Consider the following 25,059-nt stretch of genomic DNA (forward strand, 5'->3'; position numbering starts at 1 on the left):
TTAACATATCCTATTTGTCTCTTAGTTCAGAACAAAAACAAATTATAGACAAATGGCAAAATGGCAGCGGCCCATTACTCTGATTTTCACCTCAAACAGTCCCTGGCTTGTATGTAAGAATCCTGGAACCAGACAGCAGCTGACCACAGGGTTGAGGCCACTGCCACATAGGGGAAAAGAAAAGGTAAGTGGAATCAAACAGATTGGACCTTAATGTTTATCAAATCCAATCCCGTCATTTCATGAATTGAGGCTTAGATAAAAAGAGTAACTCCCAATACCCCACCCACCTAAAACACTCTAGGTTAACACTATGGTTAAAAGCTTAAGACAGACTGGGAGTTCGAAATTTGCAGATACTGACAGGCATATGTACAAGAGATAAACAAGATTATACTGTATAGCACAGGGAAATAAATATATACAAGATATAGTGGTAGCTCACATCAAAAATATGCGACAATGAATATATGTATGTTCATGAATAACTGAAAAATTGTGCTCTATGCTGGAAATTGACACAACATTGTAAAATGACTATAACTCAATAAAAAAAATGAAAAAAAAAAAAGGTTAAGACTCTGGAGTCAGACAGCCTGTGTGTCCTTGGGCAAGTTACTTAACCTTTCTGTACCTAAATTTATTCACCTGTAACATAAGAGTAATTGTAATACCAGCTACAAGGATATTAAATGAGCTACTGTGTACAAAGAGGTCACACAACACTAACCACTAGTTAACGTTCAAGAAGCAGTAGCTATTATTGGTACTATTTCAAAAAGGATCAATGTGACACAGGCTAAATTCCATAAATGTTAAAATTCCTGCATTAGAAATCTAAGGTAAAAACCAACTCACATTTCCATTTTAAGGCAATGAGAAGGCTCCTACCTTGTTGCAGTGGCAGCTACCTTTAATTCCCCTAAGTCTTGAGACAGTGAGAGTGCTGCTGAGTCAGAACTTGCATATTTATTTAAATGGTAGATGCTGTGCTAGGACATTTATCGCTGTGTCCCTGACAGTGTCTAAAACGTGATTAATCTCAGATCCAGTGGAGAAGATGGACACCCATGAACAAGCTGTTATGCCACGGCAGGCGCCACATAGAGGCACTGAGCGCAAAAGGGAAAGAGGAGAGACATATTCTCTCCTCTGTGGTGGAATCTCAGAGAGTCTCGCAGAAAACTGAAGAAGTCTTTAAAGATAGGCAGAACTCCAACAGATTGAGAAGGGTATTCAGGGAAGCATAAACAAAACACTTATGGGTCAAGTCAAAGAGGAGAGTAGAATGGGCCCTGACTCGGAGTTAGAAAATCTGCATTTCAGTTTTGGCTGTGTGACCGCAGAGAAGTTAGTAAATACACTGAGCCTCAATTTTCTCAGATGTAAAATGAGGATAGCACAGTGCACACATGGTGTTTATATGACACTCATGTACAAGTGCCTTGTAACATACAAAGAATAATGCAAATATAAAGAGGATTACTCTAGAGTCAGCCTCTGTTAATCACTCTTATTAATTACAATATAGAATGTCAACACCAGTTTCCAAAAAGACTGACTTTGAATCAAATTCTCCAAAAAGCCCTGACACAGAAAGATCCTACAAATCATATTCAAATAAACCACTAGTCAAAAGTAAAGATTCTGAGATATTATAAGTTAAGGAAGCATTTCCCAAAGAGAAGAGATAATATGAGAATAGATTCCTTCTAGATTTTTCCTGAGAAAAGGCAAAGGAAGATGGGCCCTTTCACTTAATGACAAAAATACTTAAAAAAAAAAAAAAAAAAGTTTGGGTATATGCCAAGTAAGGCTTTGGGGATTAACTGTGGTGGATCCTGATGTATTGTGCAAGGATCTTTGTCCTAAAAACTTACCACTGCTATAACCACAATCACTACATGACTCAAAGAACCAATGGAACCAAAGGCTATATTACCAACCAATCTACAGGGAATTTGGTATCTGTCAGAGTTACTCCTATAAGAATATAAGACCCACAAGGGGATAAAAACAGCCCATGGTAAACTTGAAGGATCCAAATTTACCTGAAAGTGTAGTTCCCAGGGACGAGCTTACTTAGTTTTAATATGGCTGTATCTTCAGAAATCTTCTCTTCTCTCAGAGGTCCCTTGAGTTCTTCCCAATGGTACTGGACGATTCTATCATCATCAGTGCTTTCTTGACCATAAAGAAACATCAGTCACAACATGAGAGTGCTGGGTCTCAGCACTTACTCAGTTTACACAAACCAGGGCAACTACCCCGAGATTTGAGGCTAGAAAAACTTTTTAAATTTACAGAGTATCTCTCTAGTGTATTTCTTCCCTAAGATTATTGGGTCATTCTGCCTCTCTATGAATATTTCACTGCATAGTTTTCCAGGGACTCCAACACAGGCAACCTCTGGTTAAAATGCTACAGTATAAAAAAAGGAAAATCAAAATTTCTTAAACACATGGAAGGATACTCAACCTCACTAAAAATAAAAGAAATGCAAACTTAAATTACACTTGAGACAGCACTTTTTAACCTATCAAAAGTTTCATAACACATGATATGGGTAAAGGTATGGCGAAAGAGGCCCCCTGATAAGCCATGGTGGAAGCATAAATTGACACACCCTATATAAAGAGCAATTTGGCAAAATTTGTCTTTGCCCTGCAATTCCTCCTCTAGGAGTTTATCCTACAGATATACTTGCACATGTGTTCAATGTCATGCTTACAAGATTATGCATGGTAACATTATTTGTAACAGCAAATCAAAAATAACCTAAATGGTCATCAGGAGACTGACTGAAAACAAGTATATATCCCTACAATGAAATTATCCATGTAACAGTTAAAAGAAAAAGAAGAATGAAGAAGTAATGCATGTACTGATCAAGAAAAATTCTCCAATATATAGAAACAAGCATTGTACCGTAACAGTGTGCATAATGTCTTAACATAAAGACTGTGTATATATTTTCTTATATAGGCGTAAAATAGCTCTAGAAAGATACATAAAATAATACCATTGGTTGTCTAGAGGAAAACTAGATAGTTGCAAGATAGGGATGGTAATGATTCTTTTCATTGTATACCTTTACATATTATTAAACTTTGATCCATTCAAAAATACAAAATAAAATCATACTATGTGAGCCCTTTCTACCACTCTCACAAGTATTTCTTCCTATTCTGTCTCTTCCTCTTGGCCTGCTACTCTTCTCTCTTCCTCTTCTTACCAGAACCATCTACGTTAAATGCTAAACCTTGCTGGAGATTCCTCTGCTAAAGCCATGACTACCTCTGCCAAAACCACTGCTGGTGCCAAGGCAGTGAGGGTAACAAAGCCTTAATGGGTCTCAAAAGAAACCAAGCAAACAAGGTGATAGGACTGAACTCCCCTGCACACATACAGCTAGGATCAAAGACTAAGACCCAGAAATCCTCTCATGTCACCTCTCAGGTAACACTACTTTGAAGGGTAAAATAATGAGCCCAGGCAGGGGTGTGGAGCACACTCTGTGTCTCTCTTCAGGAGAAGGCTGACAACAGTCCTGCTAAGCAGTGATGGCTGGATGAGAGCTCTTCGTCAAGACTCAGTTACTTCTCTTACCATGATAGGAAGGAGCTTTGTTTCCATAACTGAGAATGGCAACTCTAGCAAAGCAAATTTGAAAACCAGCAAGTTTCAATTGAAATAATGCTGAATATATGAATCATCTCACTTTCTTACCATTTCAGAGCAGAAATATTACTTCAGACTAAGCCACACGGGGATTTTATACAGGGCCTGTCTGGTATTTACTTCCTAATCAGTTGCTTCTGATGGTTGGTTTTCCCATACACAGCCAAGAAGACTGGCCTAAACAGTATGCAGATATAGCTGGACCCAAATCTTCTACCAGAGTTTTCTACCAGAGTACACAGTGAATGCTATTCTAAAACATCATGTTAGACAAGTACTCACGGCTGCCATCAATGACTGTAGAAGTGGTTGGCAGAGAGATCTCCTGGAACTGTGGTGATACAATGGCAACAGGAGGCTGATTCTTACGGGGCTCTGCAAAGACATGACCCAGAAGAAATTGCAAGAGGGGCTTTATAAATTATAGGAGAAGCAGGCCAACTTCCATTACATAACTGATTGCTGAAGCATCGCCAGATGGGAAAGTCAGAAGATCAGGTTGCCATTCTAACCTGACACCTGGGAGTGTTAAAGCCTCTTCTGAACCTGATGATTGCTAAGGCCATAGTGTGTTCTCTCAACACTCATGTGCTATCTAGTACAGGAGAAGTACTATGGCAGCAAGTGACTGCCTTCAGGCAAGCTGAGTAGAGGTGGATGACAAACAAGTTTTGTGCAATAAAAGCCTTGGCAAGCAAACTGTCCCTTGGCACTTGGCACAGACTGTGCTGAAAAGATAATGAGTGATTTCTTAACCATCCCTGATCTGTGCGTGAGGTGACTAGGGCTGAATGATGGGAAGGTCACAAAACACTCCAGCCCACTTGAATGACTGTGAGCTACAAACCCAGTGGCCTTTTGAGAAATAATCAAATGGTCCTGATGCTAAGCACATTTTTAGGGAGGTGAAAGGACTTGTAGTTCCAGGAATGAAAAGAAAATCTATTACCAACAAAGACAGAAAATAGTATTAAGAGTTTGTGCCAATGTATGTGCTACTTTCCAACTTCCCCTAAATTTCTCTGAAAATGCAAAACAAGGTATCTTGCTAATACACTGTAATCTATCAACAGAGGATCACTTAAAAATAACGATGCGATTTGTTTTCCAAGACAGAAGAGGACTGGCAGGGTTTAAACGAAGAATTCTGTGTGCAAAGGCCCACATTTCTGGAAAGAGATCAGACAGAGCCAGCCATTGGCCTGGTTCTTTTTCTACATGCTTCTCCGAGGCTCCTGGCTTTTATGTCTCTTAATTGCAGCACATGATCCTCTCTCAGCATGACCCACTTGGAGAAGAAATTCTCAAGTAGGGAGGCCATACTGCACTGTGGGCCATGTGACTAATGTTTCCATGCCCAGCCAGGTGTTCCACCTAGAATTAAACTATATACACTTTGCCATCCTAACCTTTTACTACATTAAACTAAGAATTGCCCAATACATAAATATATTACAAAAAAAAAAAAAGGAAATTTAAAAACCCTAAAGTCAAATCTCCATCCCCTTGGGAATCCAGCAGAGGGAGCAATGGAGACTTGACCAAGGTTGGGAAACATACCTGGTTTTACTGTCACATTCACATAGCCTTCCCCGTGGGTATTCTGACCATCTACAATCACTTTGAATTCATACAGGCCTGGAGTGAGCTGCAGAGGTGAGAGAAGATCTTTTAGACAACCACAAAGAGCAGCAATTATACTTGAAAATAACACATGTCTGAACTTTCCAGTGCTGATTCTTGCACTCTCCTCTTGTACCATTTCCAAGATGGAGAAAGGAAACTAGCTGAAGAGATGAAACAATAAATTATAAACTAAAAAACCATCTCTTTTCATGTGAATCTTATTACTAGCTGACTCTAGAACAACAGAAGGGATTTCAATATCTCTGTACTCCCATTTTCTTTTCAGAAGAATATTAAAGGCCCAACCATCCTACTTCAGTTATGAAATTAAAACAATCATCTCTGCAAAGAAAAACATTCTGTAAAAACACCAAATAGCTCCCAAATATCTGAATATTTTCCCCTCCTGATTTTCACTAACTGTATGAACATAATATAAAAGAAAAAACATCACCCACAATCCCACTGGTCCTAACACAACAAGTATTCATTTTGTTTTTTAAATTTCCTTCCAATCTTTTACCATATACAAAAAACAGCTAGAAACAGTTCATTTGTTCAACAAATATTTATTCAGAACCAATTACATACTGGTCATTGTCCTAGGCTTGGGTTCTGGAGATGAGTAATGTAAGATTCCCTACCTTCAAGGAGCTCATATTTCAGTAGTACTGAAGGCCTAGCTAGAAAGCAGGGTAGAGCTCAGTGGCAGAAAGCATGCTTAGCATGCACAAGGTCCTGTGTTCAATCCCCAGTATCGCCATAAATAAATAAACAAACAAATAAAACTAAATCCCCCCCCAAAAAATAACAAAAAAACTCAACACAAGGCCTAGCTAAAATCATGATGTATATCAAACTTTTATTGTTCTTTCTTCCATTCATTTAGCATGAACACTTTCCCCATTAGAACAATCTTTTTAATAGTTATTTTAATGGCTGCAGAATAGTATATGAAGAAATGTGCCATAATTCACATAAGCATTTCATACTGTTGGGAATTTGGGTTATTCCCAAATTTTTACTATTTTACCTAATGCTATGATGAACATCTTTCAGGTAAAATGATTTTTTTCCTTTCTTTTGGATTGTCTTCTTTGGGTAAATGCTAACTGACCGCATGTAATGCTCTCCTTCCTTGGCTTTCACATCTCTGCCTACTCCTCATCTATTTCCTCTTCCTTCCATACCTTTTAATGAAAGCGTTCCCCAGGATTCAAACTGCATGCATTTACTTTTCACTCTACACACTCTCTTTCGATGATTTCATCTATTACCATGGCTTGAGTTGTCATTTATTTAAGGTCCATATAAAAATTTATCTTTCTAGCCCAGACTTGTATCCTCATGTCTAGCCCCTTACCCTGAGCTATTTATTGGTCACCTCCACTCACTGTTTCACAGGGACCTCAAATTCGCTCTATCTCCAAATGAATTAATCATCTGTAAACCTTCCCCAAACCTGCTCTTTTTTCTACACTCCTCATTTCAGTGAATATCACTACAAACGTACCAACATTCACTCAGATGTCTAAGCCAAAAAGCTAGAGTTATCCTAGACGTCTCTTCCCCAACACCTCCACCCAATTAATTGATCACCAAGACTTATCAAGTTGTCTCCATAATGTTTCTCAAATCCACTCACTTCTTTCCATTCAGACTACCATCACCTTAGTTTTTAACCACTCACAGCACAGTTGTTAAGAGCATGGGCTTTAGAGATGGAAAGTTCCAGTTCAAATCTACCATTTAATAGCACTGTACACTTTGGCCAAATCATTTTATTTTTCTAATTTTTAGTTTTGTCATTTGGAAAACATATTAATATTTCTATCTTGAGATTGTTAGGAAGATTAAATGAAATAACTGCATAAAATAATTAGCAATCTGTCTGGTGCATGGTATAAGCTCAACAGGTGGTTTTTAAGTTTTATTTGTTTAGCTTTTTTTTAAACTCAGATTATTATCATCTCAAAACTACATTTTTCAACAGATTCCTCACTGGTCTCCTTGGTTTTGAGTCTTTTCTCCCCCAATCTACAGTCAGGGTGATCTTTCTAAACTGAAAATATGAACATGTCATTCCCCTGCTTAAAACCTTCCAAAGGTTCCATATTCCCTCTGGATAAGATTCAAAGTCCTTACTCTGGCACACAAGGCTCTGTGCAATACGGCCCTTGCATCTCTCCAATTTACCTGTGCCACTGCTCTTCTCATACCATAGGTCTAGTCAGATGAACCACATATAATTCCCTTTTCCCACATTTTCTCTCTACTATTTGGCCCAGCAGCCATACTGCTTCCTCTTCTTGGGGTATTATCACTCCATCCTGTACCCAGTTAGTCACCTGTCATGACCTAATTAGGTCAGGTCAACTCTAAGAAAGCTACTCTAACTCCCCAGGGTTGCAATACCCTCTGCACTGACCTAATATATCCCTGTTATAATTACCTGCTTCTAGTCAGAATCACCTACTAGACTCTATTGTTCTTGAATGTTAAGATTATGATTAATTCACTGGTAAATTCCCCAATACCTGCCACATAGTATACACTGAACAGTTGTTGAATGATTGAGTGAATAAATAAATGAGATTGCTTGGCCAAAGAATATGAACATTTTTATGGCTCTTAATAACTACACTAAATCCCAAAAAAGACTGAGCCAATTTACACAATCATGTGGCCACAAATAACCTAGCTTATCTCCCAAATTCTAAAATCCTTATGTTACCCTTAAAAGCTGTTTAGTGTATATTTTCAGCTATCACCACTATGCTTATACAGTATTCTCACCAAAACTGAAAATTTGAGAATCATACACTAACAAATACTGGATGTCAGCCAGCAAGACTTCTGGAGGATTCACTTCTGAAAGATTATTCCTGACTTAAATGTGGACAGAAAATTCTATACTATACATTTTAGAAAATGGTCAATACCTTCACCCCAACCCTGCAAGTGACAGGAGGCAAATTCACCTTGGACAGTTTGAGGATCTGGGAATGTTTCCCTTCCATTTCTCCACTGTAGTCTTTAGGATGAGTAATCAGCTGCCAGTTGTAGGTGTAGGTTTCTCCTATAGATAGGGCAGTTACAAAAATCATGAAAATACACACCTACATACCAAGAGGGCATCACACAGCCTGCCAATACCAAATCTCTTCTAAATCTTGACAAAGCCTTAGTTTCCAAGATTCCACCCCAAAGCCTAAAAGAAAGCTCAACATTCTGTTCAAAGAAAGGGTGGATTCTGCTGACTCAGCTATGGTTAGGCTTCTTCCACTCTTCCAGCAATGCTCACTCCTGCCTCATACCCACCTTGCTTTGGGCTAGTCCTCCCCCAAAATACCAGGTTGCTCATGGTATAGCATCCCAGTGAAAACACATGCCCTACCAACCACTATGGGTGAACTCGCTGGGAACAAAGGCCATTTTCTCACAAAACTTCTTTTGCAACAAAGAACAGCAATGACTTCTAAATAACATGGTTCAAAAATAGCGTTTTACAGAGTGCTAACAATGCTCGTCTCACTGAGGTCATCACACCCTGGTGAGTTAAAAGAGCTACTTCATTCCTGCTGAGCTAAATAACACACTGCAGAAGATGGTAGGGGATGGACCATTTAAAACAGGCCCCACTGAAATTAATTAAGATCAAATGAAGCATTAAATGGTCCTCATTTGTAGCTCAGACTACATGACTGGGTAGGGTGAGGATAGAATCCTGTTATCTAAATGGAATATCCCCCCTCCCCCTCCCCCAGTTAAAGTCGTCTTAAATTTTTTTTTTGGAACAAAATGCATTTCTGGCCATGAAAGGGTGGGATTTGGTAGGAAGGTTTAGTTTAAGTTCCTACCCAAAAAGGGAAAAATAAAAGGAAAAATACTTACAGAGAATGGTCCTTTTCTTATTTTATGAGTTCAAAAGTTAAAGTTAACACATAGAACTTAATCCCAAACAGCCTTCATCTTAAGGCCAGATTTTATTTTATAAGCCTGAGATAACAGATCTATTACTCTTCCTTTCTTCACAAAATACTAGCTTTGTTTTGGCCACCTGCCAGCCCCAGGCAGCTCTCATAAATGTATATGTAGAAGTTAGGTGAGGAGTAGGAAAGAAGCAGAAGTAGGACTGGTGCTAAGAGATGACACTTCTTGAACCGTACTTGGAATTTTTTTTTTCACACAAAAAACAGACTCAGATAGTTTGAGAACTGACAATTTTATAACATCTAAGACTAGCAACACAAATTTCAAAAAATGACAATATTCCTAGAACAGAAAAGCTCAGGGAATGAATTATACCTTACAGACAGAAATCTGCCCAAGGGCAAGAACAACTGAGTATAGGTCTGTTAGACAGAATGCTGGTTTTAATGATTCAGGGCAGTGGTTTTCAAACCATGCCTCTGAACCCTAGAGGGACCCTGAGAGGTGCTTCAGGGGCTGCCACAGGAGATGAGGGGGATGAAAAACAGGCAGAGCTTGTCCTGCCTCACTGTCCCCAGCCTTTGAAAGTTTGAAACCATCCACCTCATACATCTGATAAAGGCTGAAGAACCTGGGGAGAGGAGAGTTGAAAGAATCTGTTTCTGAACCGATGTGTTTTGGAATACTGATACACGAGGTGATATTAACTTGCAGAAATGTATACGCAAATAGGGGTTAGAAAAGAAAATACATGAGAGCCAGGATATCTTTCACCAGAGTGGAAGCAACTGCAGCTAAAGACAGTTCTTTCCTCACCTGCATCTTCAAAGATCACCAAATCCATTTACCATAACTTACCACCAGAAGAGGAAAGGAAAAAGTTTCTCTAGAGGAAGGTAGAATGAACTGATAAGGAAAACTCAATTTGAGGACAGCAATACAACACAGAAAGGGCATCTAGAAAAGTACATTTTGCATAAATATACTATTTGGTATTAGGCCCCAAACGTAGGGATATTGTATTGGAAATGTGTACCTAAAATGGAAGGACCTCATCCTGAATAGACTGTGGCAGCTACTTAACTAACCTTATAATGAGCTACGTGACTAACCTTACAATGAGAGTAATATAAACCCAATGCAATCATTTCCACCAAAGTATGCTTCACTCCATGTCACAGATAGTCTTAAGAGAATTTGTGTTTATAAGTCAAAGTTTGGTAAATTAACATATACGTCAAAGGTGAAAGGGATACTCATATTACACAAGTTTCCTTAAATAATAAACTAATCATCCCCCAATTTATATATCTTATAAATCTGATTTTTGTATATCACATTGGGCTTATCTTTTTTTTTTAAGTGACAAATCTGTATTTGCAGTAGTCTTAATAACTCCTCTATAAGCTCTATATCTGCTATTTACTAGTTGTCTGGCCGAAATAAACAGGGTAACCTGAGTTTCAGTTTCTTCCTCTTTTAAATGGGTATAATACAATCTCCATTTAACGAGCATCAATCAACAATGAAATCAAAAAAGAAATTTAAAAATATCTTGAGACAAATGACAATGAATACACAACCACACAAAATCAATGGGATGCAGCAAAAACAGTCCTAAGAAGGAAGTTCATAGCAATCAGGCCTTCCTCAAAAAATTAGAACAATCTCAAATAAACAACCTAACCTACCATCTAAACGAATTAGAAAAAGAAGAGCAAACAAAACCCAAAGTCAGCAGAAGGAAAGAAATAATAAAGATCAGGGAGGAAATAAATAAAATAGAGATTCATGAATATTAGCTATGTTCTAGGCACTGAAACAGTGCCATTTCATTTTGCCCTTAAAGTAGCCAGATGAAGTAGGAATTACTATCCTCATATTACGGAGAAAGAAATGGAGACTTAGAGAAGTTAAATAATTTGCTTAAAATCATTCAGCTAATGACTGGTTGAGCTAGAATTTGAACGCAGACTTGACATCAAAGCCTATGATCTCAAAGATTATACTGTATTGCCTCTTATAGCACATCGGTGCATACGCAAGCTATACCCTACTCTTAAAGGAGTAAATGGGCTAAGGTATGTAGGTATCGTTATAAATCAAAACATTATCCAAGTGTAAGAGGATGTTTTACCTTCACGTGGTTCTTGGAGAACAAACGCATTTAACTGAACTTCATTCTTAGGAAGCGTCATCTGAACACTCTCTCCAGCAGATACCACCAGTTCCTTTATAACTGGAAACAAAGAAAAGATATGAAATAAGTAATGAGATCTAGACTATCTCATTTCTTTCCCTCCTTTTGTGGCCAAATTTCTTCTATAAACAATATTCAGCTATTGCCTTCCTTTCCTTATTATTTACCCACTCTGTAATCCCCTGAAATTTGACTCTTATCCTCACTTTTCGACTGAAAAGGATCTTTTGAGATCATCAACAAACTTAACAAATCTAATAGTTGTTTCTCAACCCTCATCCTTCACCTCTGTGGCATCTAATACTACTGACTCTCTCCATCTTAAAACTCTTGGTTATCACGGCATCATATTGTTCTACTTTCTTCCTATTTCTCTGAGTTTTTCTCCACTGTGAGCTAAGTATGATCTGTCTCTAAGTTCTCTTTATACAGTACTTTTCACAGAATTCGATAAACAAGAGGTCAGTTCTGTTTCAAGGATCAACTTTATGCTCATATATAACTTTCTAATAAAATATAAAAAGTTCCTAGAAGAAAAGACAAATGTCTACAGCCTTAATTTTCTTTCCATTTAAATTGCTACAACCACAGACTTAGATAATTCCACCAATCTTAACTGGTCTTCCTTCTGCTAGCTCTCTCCATTCTAATCCAATCTGTCTTCCTAAAACATCTATCACAGAGTGTTTCTAAAATACTCACCTACCAAGTTACTCTCCTACCCTAAGACCTCCACTCCCATGCCATGTTTAAGGCTAAACTCCTAACCTGGCTCTAGAGATCCATCATCATCTGATCACATCATTTCACCATTCCTACCCAATTCTGTCTCTAGATATATTCATTTTCCCTCTTGTGCTCCATAGAAGCCATAGTCTACTCTTGAGAACCTTGCTAAAGCTGTGTCCTTCAACTGGAGTGTGTGCTTACTTTACTCTAAACACAGTACTTTGTTTCTAGCTTAAAAGCCAGTCTTCTCTCCAGGAAATCTTTCTATACCTTTCTCAGTTCAAACTGATCTACTTCCTGAACTACTGTAACATTTTGGAACACCCACATCAGCTAGATACTGTCTTTATGCTATTCACCAGGTATTCCATACATGTCAGGATTTCTCAACTTTGGTACTATTGACATTCTGGACCAGATAATTCTTTGTTGTATGCCTAGGAGCAGGCGGTGGTTAGGGGGTGCGTCCTAAGCCTTGTAAGATGTTTAGCAGTACCCCTAGACTCTACCCACTATATATACCCTCTCCTCCTCCTCCACAGCTGTTAACACCAAAAATGTTTACAGGCTATTGAGAACCACCAATTATATAAATCTTATTTCTCTAACAATAATTGTTCATTTGGTATGAGACCTAGGAATCAGAGAGCTTAAAGCAAACAACTGGTGTGTTCACCCACATTTCAAGACTGGGAGGTGAAAAGGGCTTCCTGACAAATATGAAATTTGAGATTTATCTGTCTGCTTGGGAACACTGAACTTGGGGAGAAATGAAACCATCCATTATGAAAGCTTCAGCATTATACACCCTGGGAGGTGGAATAAGAATTATCTGAAGTAACTTTCAAAGAAAAGAAAAGAAAAGAAAGAAACTCCCCACTTCAGAAGTATAATGGTCAAATATATAGCACAGCCCAAACTTTTCACAATTACATCAACACTTGCAAGCATTCTGCCTGAATACAAAAATTACTTTAGTGCTTCAGGGATGAAACCCTAAAATTTCATGTTGTATTACCACCAAAGTAGACCTTAGGAAATTAAAAGTCAGCAAAAATTTATTTTCACTGGCCCTGCTTCACCCTGCTGACTTTTTCAGGAGATAAAGATCAACAGTTTCCTTGATTAACCATTTCCTCCCAATACCTTAGAATGGAACTTATGAAGCATAGACTTGCTGTTAAGGCAATGCTCTATAATTCTTCCCGTGAGTTGCTTTAAAAATAAAGATGCTATCAAAATCAAAGAGACAAATATCTGACCTACAACCAGCCATTCAGAAGGCAAACAGATGTACAGATCCAACCCTTTCCTCCCAGTGGCCTCTGTTTGTTTGGTTCCTGGAACATTATTTAATTGAAACTTGTGCCTTTAAATCCCAGGCACAGTGCAAACCGGTTCTGAGAGAAGGAGCCTCATAAATTCCCATAGGCTGGAGCTTACTGAAAAGGAGAGTCACAGTCCTATGATTACAGGGACACCAACAGGATTATTTTTCTTCCTCTAACCTACAGTATTCAAAAGTCATGCCTCCCTTCTTTCCTTCCACTAAAAGGTTAACACTTTGATCAAAGGATCTATTTTCCCATCCTATCTCCAAGGGCAGAAGCAAAGGGCCTCACCTGGTGCTGAGGTGCTTGGGAAAGAGGCCTGGGGGGCAGAGGTAGCATAACTGTAGGAGGGAGTCACCAGCAGAGGGGGAGAAATCTGGATTTCCCCAGGGTTTTTTACTTGCTGAATGGCAGGCATAGTACCAGAGTCCTCTGACTTCTCAGACTGGACTGATACATTCTTCGACCAACCAGGAATCTTCGCAGACAGGTTTGTGGTTAAGTGATTAGAAATTTTAACTGCTTTTTGGACCTAAAGAAATGCAAAAATTCATTTGAATAGGCAAAAATTATACAGCCAATTTTTTAGATTATGTTTCATGAAATAATTGCATGTTCAATGTTTTTTGAAAAATGCAAAACTGTCAAAAATATTACAGAAACTAATCTTACCACCCCAACTGGCGTTAAAATGTTGATATAAATCTTCCTGTATTTTTTTCTATGCTTAAAACAAGACAGTAATAATCATACTATGTATGCTTTTTCAAACTCAAAATGGATTAAAGACTTAGATGTAAGACCTGAAATCATAAAACTCCTTGAAAACAAAGGCAGTCAGCTATTTGATATCGGTTTTAGCATAAAATCAATATTGATTTTTTTGGATCTCTTCAGGCAAGGGGAAAAAAAGCAAAATTAAACAAATGGGACCGCATCAAACTAAAAAGCTTTTGCAGAGCAAAGGAAACCATCAACCAAAATGAAAAGGCAGCCTACTGAATGGGAGAAGATATTTGCAAATGATACATCTGATAAGGGGTTAACATCCAAAATATACAAACAACTCATATAACTCAACATCAAAAAAACAACCCAATTAAAAAATGTGCAGAGGGCCTGAATACACATTTTTTCGAAAAAAGACATACAGATGGATAACAGACATATGAAAAGATGCTAAACATCACTAATCATCAGGGAAATGCAAATCAAACCACAATGAGATAGCCATTCTGACAGTTGTGAGGTGGTTATCTTCAAAAAGACAACAAATAGCAGGTGTTGGTAGGATGTGGAAAAAAAAGAATCCTTGTATACTGTTGATGAGATCAAATTGGTGCAGCCACTATGAAAAACAGTATGGAGGCTCCTCAAAAAGTTGAAAATAGAACTGCCAATATGATCCAGCAATTTCGCTTCTGGGTATTTACCCAAAGAAAATTAAAGGAGATAGACAAGGATTTCAAAATTGTAGAATAGATAAACAAGATTATACCGTATAGCACAGGGAAATATATACAAGATCTTACGGTAGCTCACAGAGAAAAAAATGTGACAATGAATAGATATATGTTCATGTATAACTGAAAAATTGTGCTCTACATTGGAATTTGACACAACATTGTAAAATGATTATAAATCAGTAAAAAAAATGTTAAAAAAAACCCCACTAATTTGGAAAGATATAGGCACACCAATGTTCACTGCAGCATTATTTATAATAGCCAAGATGTAAAAGCAACCTAAGTATCCACTGATAGATGAATGAATGAAGAAGTGGTGTACATATATATACAATGGAATACTACTCAGCCATTAAAAATGAGATTTGCAATTTGCAATAATGTGGATGGACTTGGAGGATGTTATGCTAAGTGAAATAAGTCAGACAGAGAAGGTAAATACTGTGTGATCTCATTTATATGTGAAGTCTAAAAAACAAAACAAATAGAACAAAATGAAAATGGACTTATAGATACAAAGAACAAACAGATGGGTGCCAGAGGGGAGGCAATGAAATAGGTGAAGGAGGGGTGGGGATGAAATAGGTGAAAGAGATCAAGAGGTACAAACCTCCAGTTATAAAATAAACAAGCCACAGGAATACAATATACACCATAAGAAATATCAATGATACTATAATAACTTTGTATGGGGACAGATGGTTACTCGACTTAACTGTGGTGAACATTTCACAAAGTATGCAAATATCAAATCATTATGTAACACACTTGAAACTAACATAATGTTGTATGTCAACAATACTTTAAAAAAAAAGAAACCAAAGTTAATTTATGCCCCTCTGCAGTAAATTCCTGCCTCCATCCCCAGGGTCAGAGAATCACTGATTTGTTTCTTCACCATTAGTTAGTGTGGGCTTTCTTGTATTTCATATAAAAAGAATCAGATGCAAACTTTTTTTGTTTCTGGATACGTTTACTCAACATAACATTTTTAAGGTTCATCCATGATACTGTGGGTATCAGTAGTTCACTCCTTTTTATTACTGAGTAATATCATTATAGAGCTATACCAACATTTATTTACCCATTCATCTACTGATGGAGATTGAAGTTGTTTTCAGTTCTTAGATCTTATAAATAAAGCTGTAATAAATGTTAGAATAAAAATGTTTATGCAAAGATTCATTTTAGTCTAGCTTGAGTAAATACTTAGAAATATTTATGGCTTGTTACATTAAGTGTATGTTTAACTTTGTAAGAAATGGTGAACTACTGTCCAAAATGGCTATACCAGCAAGTTATGAGAGTTCCAGTTGTCCCATAATTTCACCAATACTCAGTATTCTTGGTCTTTTCAATTTTTTTGTCATTCTAATGTAATCTCACTCTGATTTAATTTGCATTTTCCTGATGACTAATGAGGCTGAACACCTCACCTGTTTTTTGGCCAGTCATATATTTTCTTTGAAGTTTATTCAAATTTCTACTTTAAACAACTTTATTAAGGTATAACTGACATACAATAAATTGAACATATTTAAAGTGTACAATTTGATAAATTTTGACATATGTGTACACCTGTGAAACCATGACCACAACCAAAATAATGAACATATCCATCACATCCAAAGATTTCTCATGCTCCTTTCCAATCCCTTCTCCTCCCCACCCCCATCCCCAAGCAACCTGCTCTGTTTCCTGTCACTATAGATTAGTTTGCATTTTCTAGAATTTTATGTAAGTGGAATCACATAGTATGCACTTTTTTTTGGTATGGCTTCTTTCATTTAGCAAAATTATTTAGCTATTCACTTATGTGCTGTGTGTACCAATAGTTCTTTCCTTACGATTGCTGAGTAGCATTCTTTTGTATGAATATACCACAATTTGTTTATTCATTCACCAAATGGACATTTGAGTTTATTCCAGTTTTGGGCTATATAAACTGAGCTGCTATAAATATTCCTCTACAAGTCCTTGTATGAAATATCCTTTCATTTCTCTTGGTTAAATATCTACGACTAGAATGTTTAGTCATATGAAAGATACACCTTTAACTTTTCAAAAAACTGCCAATTTTCCAAAGTTGTTGTGCTATTATATAGCCGCACCATGAGTGTGAGCATTCCAGTTGTTCTATAACTTTGCCAGAATTTGTTGTGGGAAGTCTTTTTTAATTTGCATTTTTTATGTACTTACTGGAAACTTCCGTAACTTATTTGGTAGACTATATGTTGAAATCCTTTACTTCATTATTAGTTTTCTAATTGAATTACAAAAGCTCTTTATATATTCTAGAAACAAGTCCTTTGTTAGATATTTAATTTGCAAATAAGTTTTCCCAGTCTGTAGCCTGCCTTTTCATTTTTTTAATGGTGTCTTTTAAACTGTAAAAGTTTGTAATTTTGATGAGTTCCAAGTTACCAATTTTTTCTTTTATGGTCATGATTTTTGTGACATTTATTTATTGACAAGATCATAAAAATGTTCTCCTGTGTTTTCTTCTACAAGGTTTATAGTTTTAGCTCTTAAATTCAGGTCTACAATCCATCTTCAGCTAATTTTTCTGTATTGTGTGAGGTAAAGATCAAGGTTCACGTTTTCCCATATCACTATCCAATTGTTCCAGCACCATTTATTGAAAAGATTATCCTTTCCCTCATTGAATTGCCTTGACACATCAATTAACCATATTTGTGTTTGTCTTTCTCTGGACTCTATTCTGTTTCACTGATTTAGTCTATCCTTACACCAATACCACTGCTTTGATTACTGCAGCTTTAAAATAAGTCTTAAAGTTAGATAGTTTAAAGTCTTACAACTTGTTACTCATTTTCAAAATCATTTTGATAATTTTATGTCCCAATCCATGAACATGGCTGTATTAGTTTCCTAGGGCTGCCTAGAAATTTTCCACCAATTTGGTGGATATAAGCAACAAAAATCTATTCTCTCACAGTTCCAGAGGCCAGAAGTGACAAAATCAAGGCACTGGTAGAGCCATATTTTCTCTGAAGTCTTTTGGAGAGAATCTGTGTTTCTTCCAGCTCCCAAAGATCTCAGCATTCTTTGGCTCATGACAACATAACTCCAATCTCTCTCTCTATCTTCACATGGCCTTTTTCCTTATGACTCTGTGGCTCCAATTCTCCCTCTCCTTCCTCTTGTAAAAAGAACAATCACTGGACTTAGGGCCTGCCCTAAATACAGGATGATTTCATCTCAAGATCCTTAACTAAATACATCTGCAAGGATCCTATTCCCAAGAAAGGTCATACATACTGAGGTTCCAGGTGGACTTGATTTGGGGAGGGGGGCACACACTATTCAGCCCATTACAATGGTTTTCTCCATTTATTTAGTTAGTTTATCTCTCAGCAATGTTTGTTTTATAGTCTTCAGTATATAGCTCTTGCACATATTTTGTTAAATTTATCCATAAATATTTTGTGGTTTTGGACTTTGTAATACATTTTTTAAAGCTTTAATCCCCAATTATTCATTGCGAATATATAAACACAACTGATTTTGGTAAATCTGACCCTATATCCTGCAATCTTGCTAAATTCACTTAATAGCTCCAGTAGCTTTCATATACATTTCTTGGAATTTTCTAAATACATGATTATATCTATGAATAAAGGCAGATTTGATTATTTCCAATCTGTATTACTTTAACTTCTTTTTCTTGCACTATCACAACAGCTAGAACCTCCAGTACAATGTTGAATAGAAGTGGTCAGAGCCACTATTCGTTAATTTTTATCTCATTTTCTTTCAAATCTTTGAACATAGATTCCTTTAAGTTTTTAAGCATACTTTAAACAGCTACATTGAAGTCTTCGCTAAATCTAATAGCTGATCCACTCAGAATTCATTTCTATTGATTATTTTTTTCCCATGTGAGCATGGGTCACACTTCCCTGATGCTTTTTTGCATGTCTCGTAACATGTGGTTGAAAATTGGAAATTTTAGATAATCTGTTGCAGCAACTCTGGGTTCTGTTGTATTTTTCTGATGGGCTAGTGATTATTTTTAGTAACTGTCCTGTACTTAAACTGCAGAATTCAACTCCCCCACAGTATGCTGTCATTGATGTCTCTGCCCAGTTTTTAAATTCTTGTTTTTATTTTAGCCTGGCTTCCTAGGTATCACCCCTGTATCTGTATAGTTTAGCAATAAGTCAATGATTTGGGCAGAGGTCACTGAAACACCTCAAGTCCATCTTTCTATGTGCTGCTTGGGGAATGCATTCAAATTTGCAACCAATTTCCAAATCTCCATTTTTACTTTTTACCATTCTTTACCATTTTTACCACTTAGTATTCTTTTGGGTCTCTGTCACACATGCAGATAGTTTCTGAGTCAGCCAGGGATATGTTGAGGGCTTATCTTAGACAATCTACGGCTCTCTTATTTTCAGGATCTTCCCATTAAGCTTCTCGTAGGTCCATCACTCTCACCAACAGGCATTACAACCTCAGGCTAGCAAACTGTGGATTCAATACTTCATTCCCAACCAAGTCTGCCACTTTTAGTTGACAAAGCTGTGAGTTTTCACCTTCTGACCCAAATTAAGTCCACCCCATTTGGAAAGAAAGTTGATTCGTTTTCATGTTCAGCCACACATTGGTAAAACTACATTTCTTGTCACCTGAGCTGGGATGATGAAGGTGGGGGACAGATGGGAGAAGTCCCAAGAAGACTACAGACTCCCACTGTACTTGCTCAAAGCATTACCAGCTTTCCAAGAAGAAACATTTCTCAATTTGTTTCTGCCTCTATTATACTTTTACTGGCCTGAAATATTTGTTTTTAACAATGTTGTCCAGTTTTATACTTGTTTTTTTACAACGAGAAAATTACAGACTGCCTCACGCTGCTGTAAGTGAAAGGTCTCTTGTTTTTCTCTTCCCATTTTAAAAACTGTTTACTTTTGTCTCTTGAAATTCCTTAACTGTTCACTTACTAAAACCATTTTCCTTTCATTTCCTTTAGTTCTCTGAACATACTTTGAAATCTTTGGCTACTAATTCCAACATCTGAGTCAACTTTCAGTCAGTGTCTACTGACTGCTTTTTCCCCTGAATATGGGTCACCCTTTCCTATTCCTTTGCATGTCTAATAATTCTTGTTTGAATACTGTGCACTCTATCTAATACATATAGTGACTCTGGATTTTATTATGCTTCCCTTGAGATTGTTTGGGGTATTTTTCCTAGTAGGCAAATAACTTGTCTGGATTTAAACTGTAGACTTCGCTTCCCCTGCAGTGTGCAGCAACTGGTATCTCTTTGTAATTCTTGCGTCTGCTTTTCTAGCCTGGTCCCCTATAGGTTTTCTTGTGAACCTGGTGATTGGCCAAGAATTTGGCCATAGATTATACTCATATTCAGGGCCTATTCTGGCTGCACTTTCTATACTTCTCGAGATTTTGCCCTAATTTTTCATTCTTAGACACTGTCCTCTGACACCTCAAATAAATAAGACCAGATTTCTGCTACGTGAGTTATACATGGCTGGGCAATGAACTCAGGTAAAAAAAGCAGCAAACACAGAGCTCATCTGGTTTAGGTCTATCTTTCAAAGACAGACTCTGCCTCTCTGATCTCTGCACGCTTTTTCACCAGGCCCTCGGAGTCTCCCCATGTAGGTGTAGTTTAGAGATTCAGCCAGGAATTTTAGTGGAGTTTATAGTCAGGTTATGGGTTTTACCCTCTTCTGTGTGTGTGTGTGTTTTGTTTGTTTGTTTGTTTTTACTTTCAAGGGCCCCTTCCCTTAAATTTCCAAGTAATTTTTCTATCCTGAACTGTTCTTTGCCACCATAAGAAAGCAAGGTTGAGGTTTTCCACTACCACTTTCCTCTGCTGTGGGTGTTGATGAATGCCCTCAGGCACAATTATTTAAAAGCTGCAATCTCACAATTCTCATCATTTCCAGTTACTGTTTTTCAAGAGTAAACTCTCCTCTAGCTTCTGTCTGTTTTTAGATACTTTCCAGTTTCTTTAAATGTATTTTTTACATATTTTGTAATTATCAACTGTGGAAAAGTTCAAGAGACCGCTTTACTCTGCCATCATTACTGGAAATTCCCCCTGTGGGATGGATTTTCAAACATTAAGGATCTAATACCTGTGAAGCTGAAATGCATCTGGGGCTTGGGGAAAAGACTCTTAAGATGACACCCAAGTTTCTAGTTTAAGTGAAAGACTAAATTACAGTGTTGTCAAAAAACTAAGAGAGACTACAAAGCAGCAGTTTTAAGAATGTAACACTCAAGTTATATTTCAGACATACTGAATCTGAAGTGCCTCTAGGAAATTCAAACAGAGACTTAGACTTGGAATCAAGTCCCTAAAGGGAGAAGCTGAACCCATGGAATTAAATAAGCTTGCCCAAGAAGAGCATGTTAGTAAAGGAAACAGAGGTTCAAAAATTGAATACTTGGGAATATCAATGTTTAAGATGCAAGCAGATGAAATGACCCACAGAACTGACTCAGAAGGAATGGTCAGAGAAAAGGAAAAGAAGCAGGAAAATGTGTTATAACAAGAAAGAAAGAATAATTGTGAAATAATACAGAGAGGTTCAACTAGATAAGGACTCAAAAGAATACACTGCGCTTGGCAATTGTGAGGTTACTGGTGACCCTGACAAGAGTAACTTGGAAATCAAGTTCCACAGGACTGTGGATTGAATATAAGTGAATGAAGAAGAGAAAACAAGTGTAGATTACTCTTGAAAATTTTGGATGACAAGGATGAAAGTAATGGAAGAGTTAATGAAGATACAAGAGGACAAGATCAAGAACCTATTTGGAAGGACTGAATTTGAACAATAAGTACCATGTTCTCAAAGAGCTAATACAATGAATATCACAGAAGGGTTCCTAGAAGGAATAAAGCTTGGGATAAGTCTTGAAGAGTAAATAGTAGTTAGGCAGGTGAATGACAAAAGGTTAAAAAAACAAACAAACAAAAAAAGACAAAAAACATGGCAAGCTTCTTCTTCTAGTCAAGATGGAGTTAACAGGCACCAGATTTATTCTCCCATCTGAAACAATTTTAAAAACAGATAAGATATATGAAACAATGACACTCAAGACACTGAACATCAAGCAATGGAAAAAAGCAGTTCCTAAGAAATGAAAAACAAACAAGATGAGCCCTATGATTGCCTCAGCTTATTGTCTGAAGAAAGTTTCTAGGCCACAACACAGCATAGCACAAGAGTAAATCCAAGCAGAAACTGGCAGTTTCCATGAGCTGAAGAGATGTAGCTGGAAGTCTAGGAGAGGAGAGACTGCACAGAGACAGAACTCTGAAGACCTGCAGAGGCTCCCCCTAAAGTATTCAGCTGAGTACTGATCACCTCACACATGTGTGGAAACTACCCAAGGACACAGAAAGAACTACCCAAAAGGATTACAAACAGTACCTAGAGTTCACATGGGCTGGGAATAGTTCTTATTCCAAAAAACCAGACAGAAAACTTCATAATTCACAGGGCATCAGTTTAAGAACTAATAAAAATCTTGCCTCGGTAGTGTGGAAAAATTAACCCTAGGCTAAATACAGCTCTGGGCCCACACAAAGCTTAAAAGTAGACTCAAAAGGGTCAAACTGATTTCAAATAATTTAACCACACCCCAGAACAAACCTCAAGAATATCTATAGTGATACAAAAATATACAGCACCCAACTAGGGAAAAATTTACGTCTGGGACCCTATCAAAAATTATCAGGTATGCAAAGAAGCAGGAAAATAAATCGTATAATGAAAAATAAAAATTCTTAAATAAAACAGACTCGGAAATAACAGAGCCGACAGACTGGTAGACAAGGATATTAAAATAATTATTATGATTGTATTCCATATGTTTAAGAAGCTATAGGAAAGACTGCATATATTAAGTAGAGACATGGAAGATATATCTTTAAAAGACCCAAATAAAGCTTCTGGAGATGAAAAACACACTGTAGAGATTTAATGGCAGAGAAGACAATGCAGAAAAAAGATGACTAAACTTGAAGACATAGCAATAGAAACTATTCAAAACAAAACACACAGAGAAAAAAGACTGAAAAGAACAGAGCATCAGCAAACTGTAGATCAAATTCAAGGAGCCAAATATGCTTCTAAATGGAGTTCTCAAAGGAAGATGGCACAGAAAAAATATTTGAAGAAATAATGATCAATAATTTCCAAATTTGATGAAAGCTATAAACTGACATTTGAACCCAGATTTGATAAGTTCAACAAGCTCTATCTAAATATAAAAAACATAAAGAAAAGTACAACAATCAAATAACTTAAAATAACAGTAACAATCAAATTCTTAAAACAGTGATAAAGAAAAAGCTCTTAGCAGCCAGAGAAAAAGACACATTGTATACAGAGGAACAAAAATAAAAATTACAGCAGATTTCTTAACAGAAACAATACAATCTAGAAAACATTGCTACAGTATCTTTAAAGTACTGAAAGCAAAAAACAAAAACAAACAAGAAAACCCACAAAAAAAAAAAAACCCTGCCAACCTAGATTTACTTAAATAGTGAAAATACCTTTCAAAGATGAAAGTGAAATACTGAAGTTTCAGACATACAAAAGTTGAAAGAATTCATCACCACAAACCTACACTACTAGAAATAATAAAGGAAGTCCTTTAAGACAAAGGCAGATGATACCAGACAGAAACCTGGATCTACACAAAGTAATAAAGAGCACTGGAAATAGTAACAAGCTGGCTACACATTTTTCTCATTTTTTAATCTTTTTAAAAGATAACTGACTATTTAAAGCAAAAATGGTGACAATACACTGTGGAGTTTATAACATATATAGAGGTAAAATGCATGAATAGAGGTAAAATTCCCGAAGGCCAGGAAGAGAAAATGGAAGCATACTGTCATAAGGTCCTTACGCTGCACATGAACTAGTAAAATATCAGTAGAAGGTAGTTCTTGATAAGCTAAAGACGTATAATGTAAACTCCACAGCAACCAGTGAAGCTCATAACAAAGAATTATAACTATGTATTAACTTTTTAAATTACTGCTGTAAAAAATTACGACACACTTATTAGCAGCTTAAACCACACAAATCTATTATCTGTTCTGCAAGAGAGAAACCCAACACAGATCTCATCAGGCTAAACAAGTGGTTGACATGGATGTGCTCCTTTTTGGAGACTTCAGGAGAGAAGCCATTTCCTAGCCTTCTCCAGTTTCTAGAGGCCATACGCTCTCCTTTACTCATGGTCACCTTCCTCCATCTTCAAAGCAAGCAGCGTTACAACTGTCCTTCCACAGTTACATCTTGCTTTTTTACTTTTAAGGATGCATATAACTAAAACTGGCCTACCTGGAAAATGCAGAATAATCTCCCTATTTTAAAGTCAGCTGTTTAAAAACCTTAATTTCATCTGCAACCCTAATACCTCTTCGCCATGTAATGTAACATATTCACAGGCTCCTGAGATTAAGACATTGACAGCTTTTGAGGTGGCAGGAGAATTTTTCTGCCTATCACAACTAAAATAAATCAATGAAAGGAGTAAAATGGAATTTTTTAAAATCCAAAGAAAAGCATAAAAATAGGGATAAATGAAAAAAGCATACATGGGACAAACAGAAAATTAATAAAGTTGGTAGATTCGAATCCAATCACATCAATAATCATATTAGATGGTCTAAACACTCCAAGTAATTGGCAGAGATTGTCAGACTAGATAAAAAGCAACACCCAGCTATATGAAGCCTAAAAGAAAGCCACTTTAAACATAAAGACACAAACAGGTTAAAGTAGAAGGGTGGGAAAAGCTATATGATGCTAAAACTAACCGAAGAAAACCTGAGTGGCAATATTTATATCAGACAAAACAAATTTCAGAGCAAAGAATATTACCTGAGATAAAGAGGGTAAATTTTATCATGCTATAGGGATCAGTTCATCAAGAAGATACAACAATCCTAAACATTTACACATCAAATAATAAAGTTTCAAAGTACATGATGCAAAAGCTAATTTAATAGTAAGGAGAAACAGATATACCTACAAATACAATGTAATGTTTCATCATCTCTCTAT

At 36.8% G+C, this 25,059-nt stretch overlaps 1 protein-coding gene across 8 annotated transcripts in view; it reads right to left on the reverse strand.

Annotated features, from left to right (window-relative positions):
- Positions 1–25,059, reverse strand: part of KIAA0319L (KIAA0319 like) — a 96,474-nt gene that overhangs the window by 29,908 nt on the left and 41,507 nt on the right. For all 8 annotated transcript variants that reach the window (XR_004325502.1, XR_004325503.1, XM_014560581.2 and 5 more), the window contains exons 4-9: positions 13,792–14,032; positions 11,378–11,479; positions 8,289–8,386; positions 5,242–5,329; positions 3,964–4,056; positions 2,052–2,184 (exon numbers count right to left, since the gene is read on the reverse strand). Coding sequence is in view for 6 of the 8 variants with exons in the window: in XM_014560581.2 (XP_014416067.2) it covers positions 2,052–2,184; positions 3,964–4,056; positions 5,242–5,329; positions 8,289–8,386; positions 11,378–11,479; positions 13,792–14,032 (755 nt within the window). In the remaining 2 variants the exon portion in view is untranslated. The remainder of the gene's footprint in view (positions 1–2,051; positions 2,185–3,963; positions 4,057–5,241; positions 5,330–8,288; positions 8,387–11,377; positions 11,480–13,791; positions 14,033–25,059) is intronic.

Source organism: Camelus ferus, chromosome 13, assembly GCF_009834535.1.
Source record: "Camelus ferus isolate YT-003-E chromosome 13, BCGSAC_Cfer_1.0, whole genome shotgun sequence".
NCBI lineage: Eukaryota > Metazoa > Chordata > Mammalia > Artiodactyla > Camelidae > Camelus > Camelus ferus.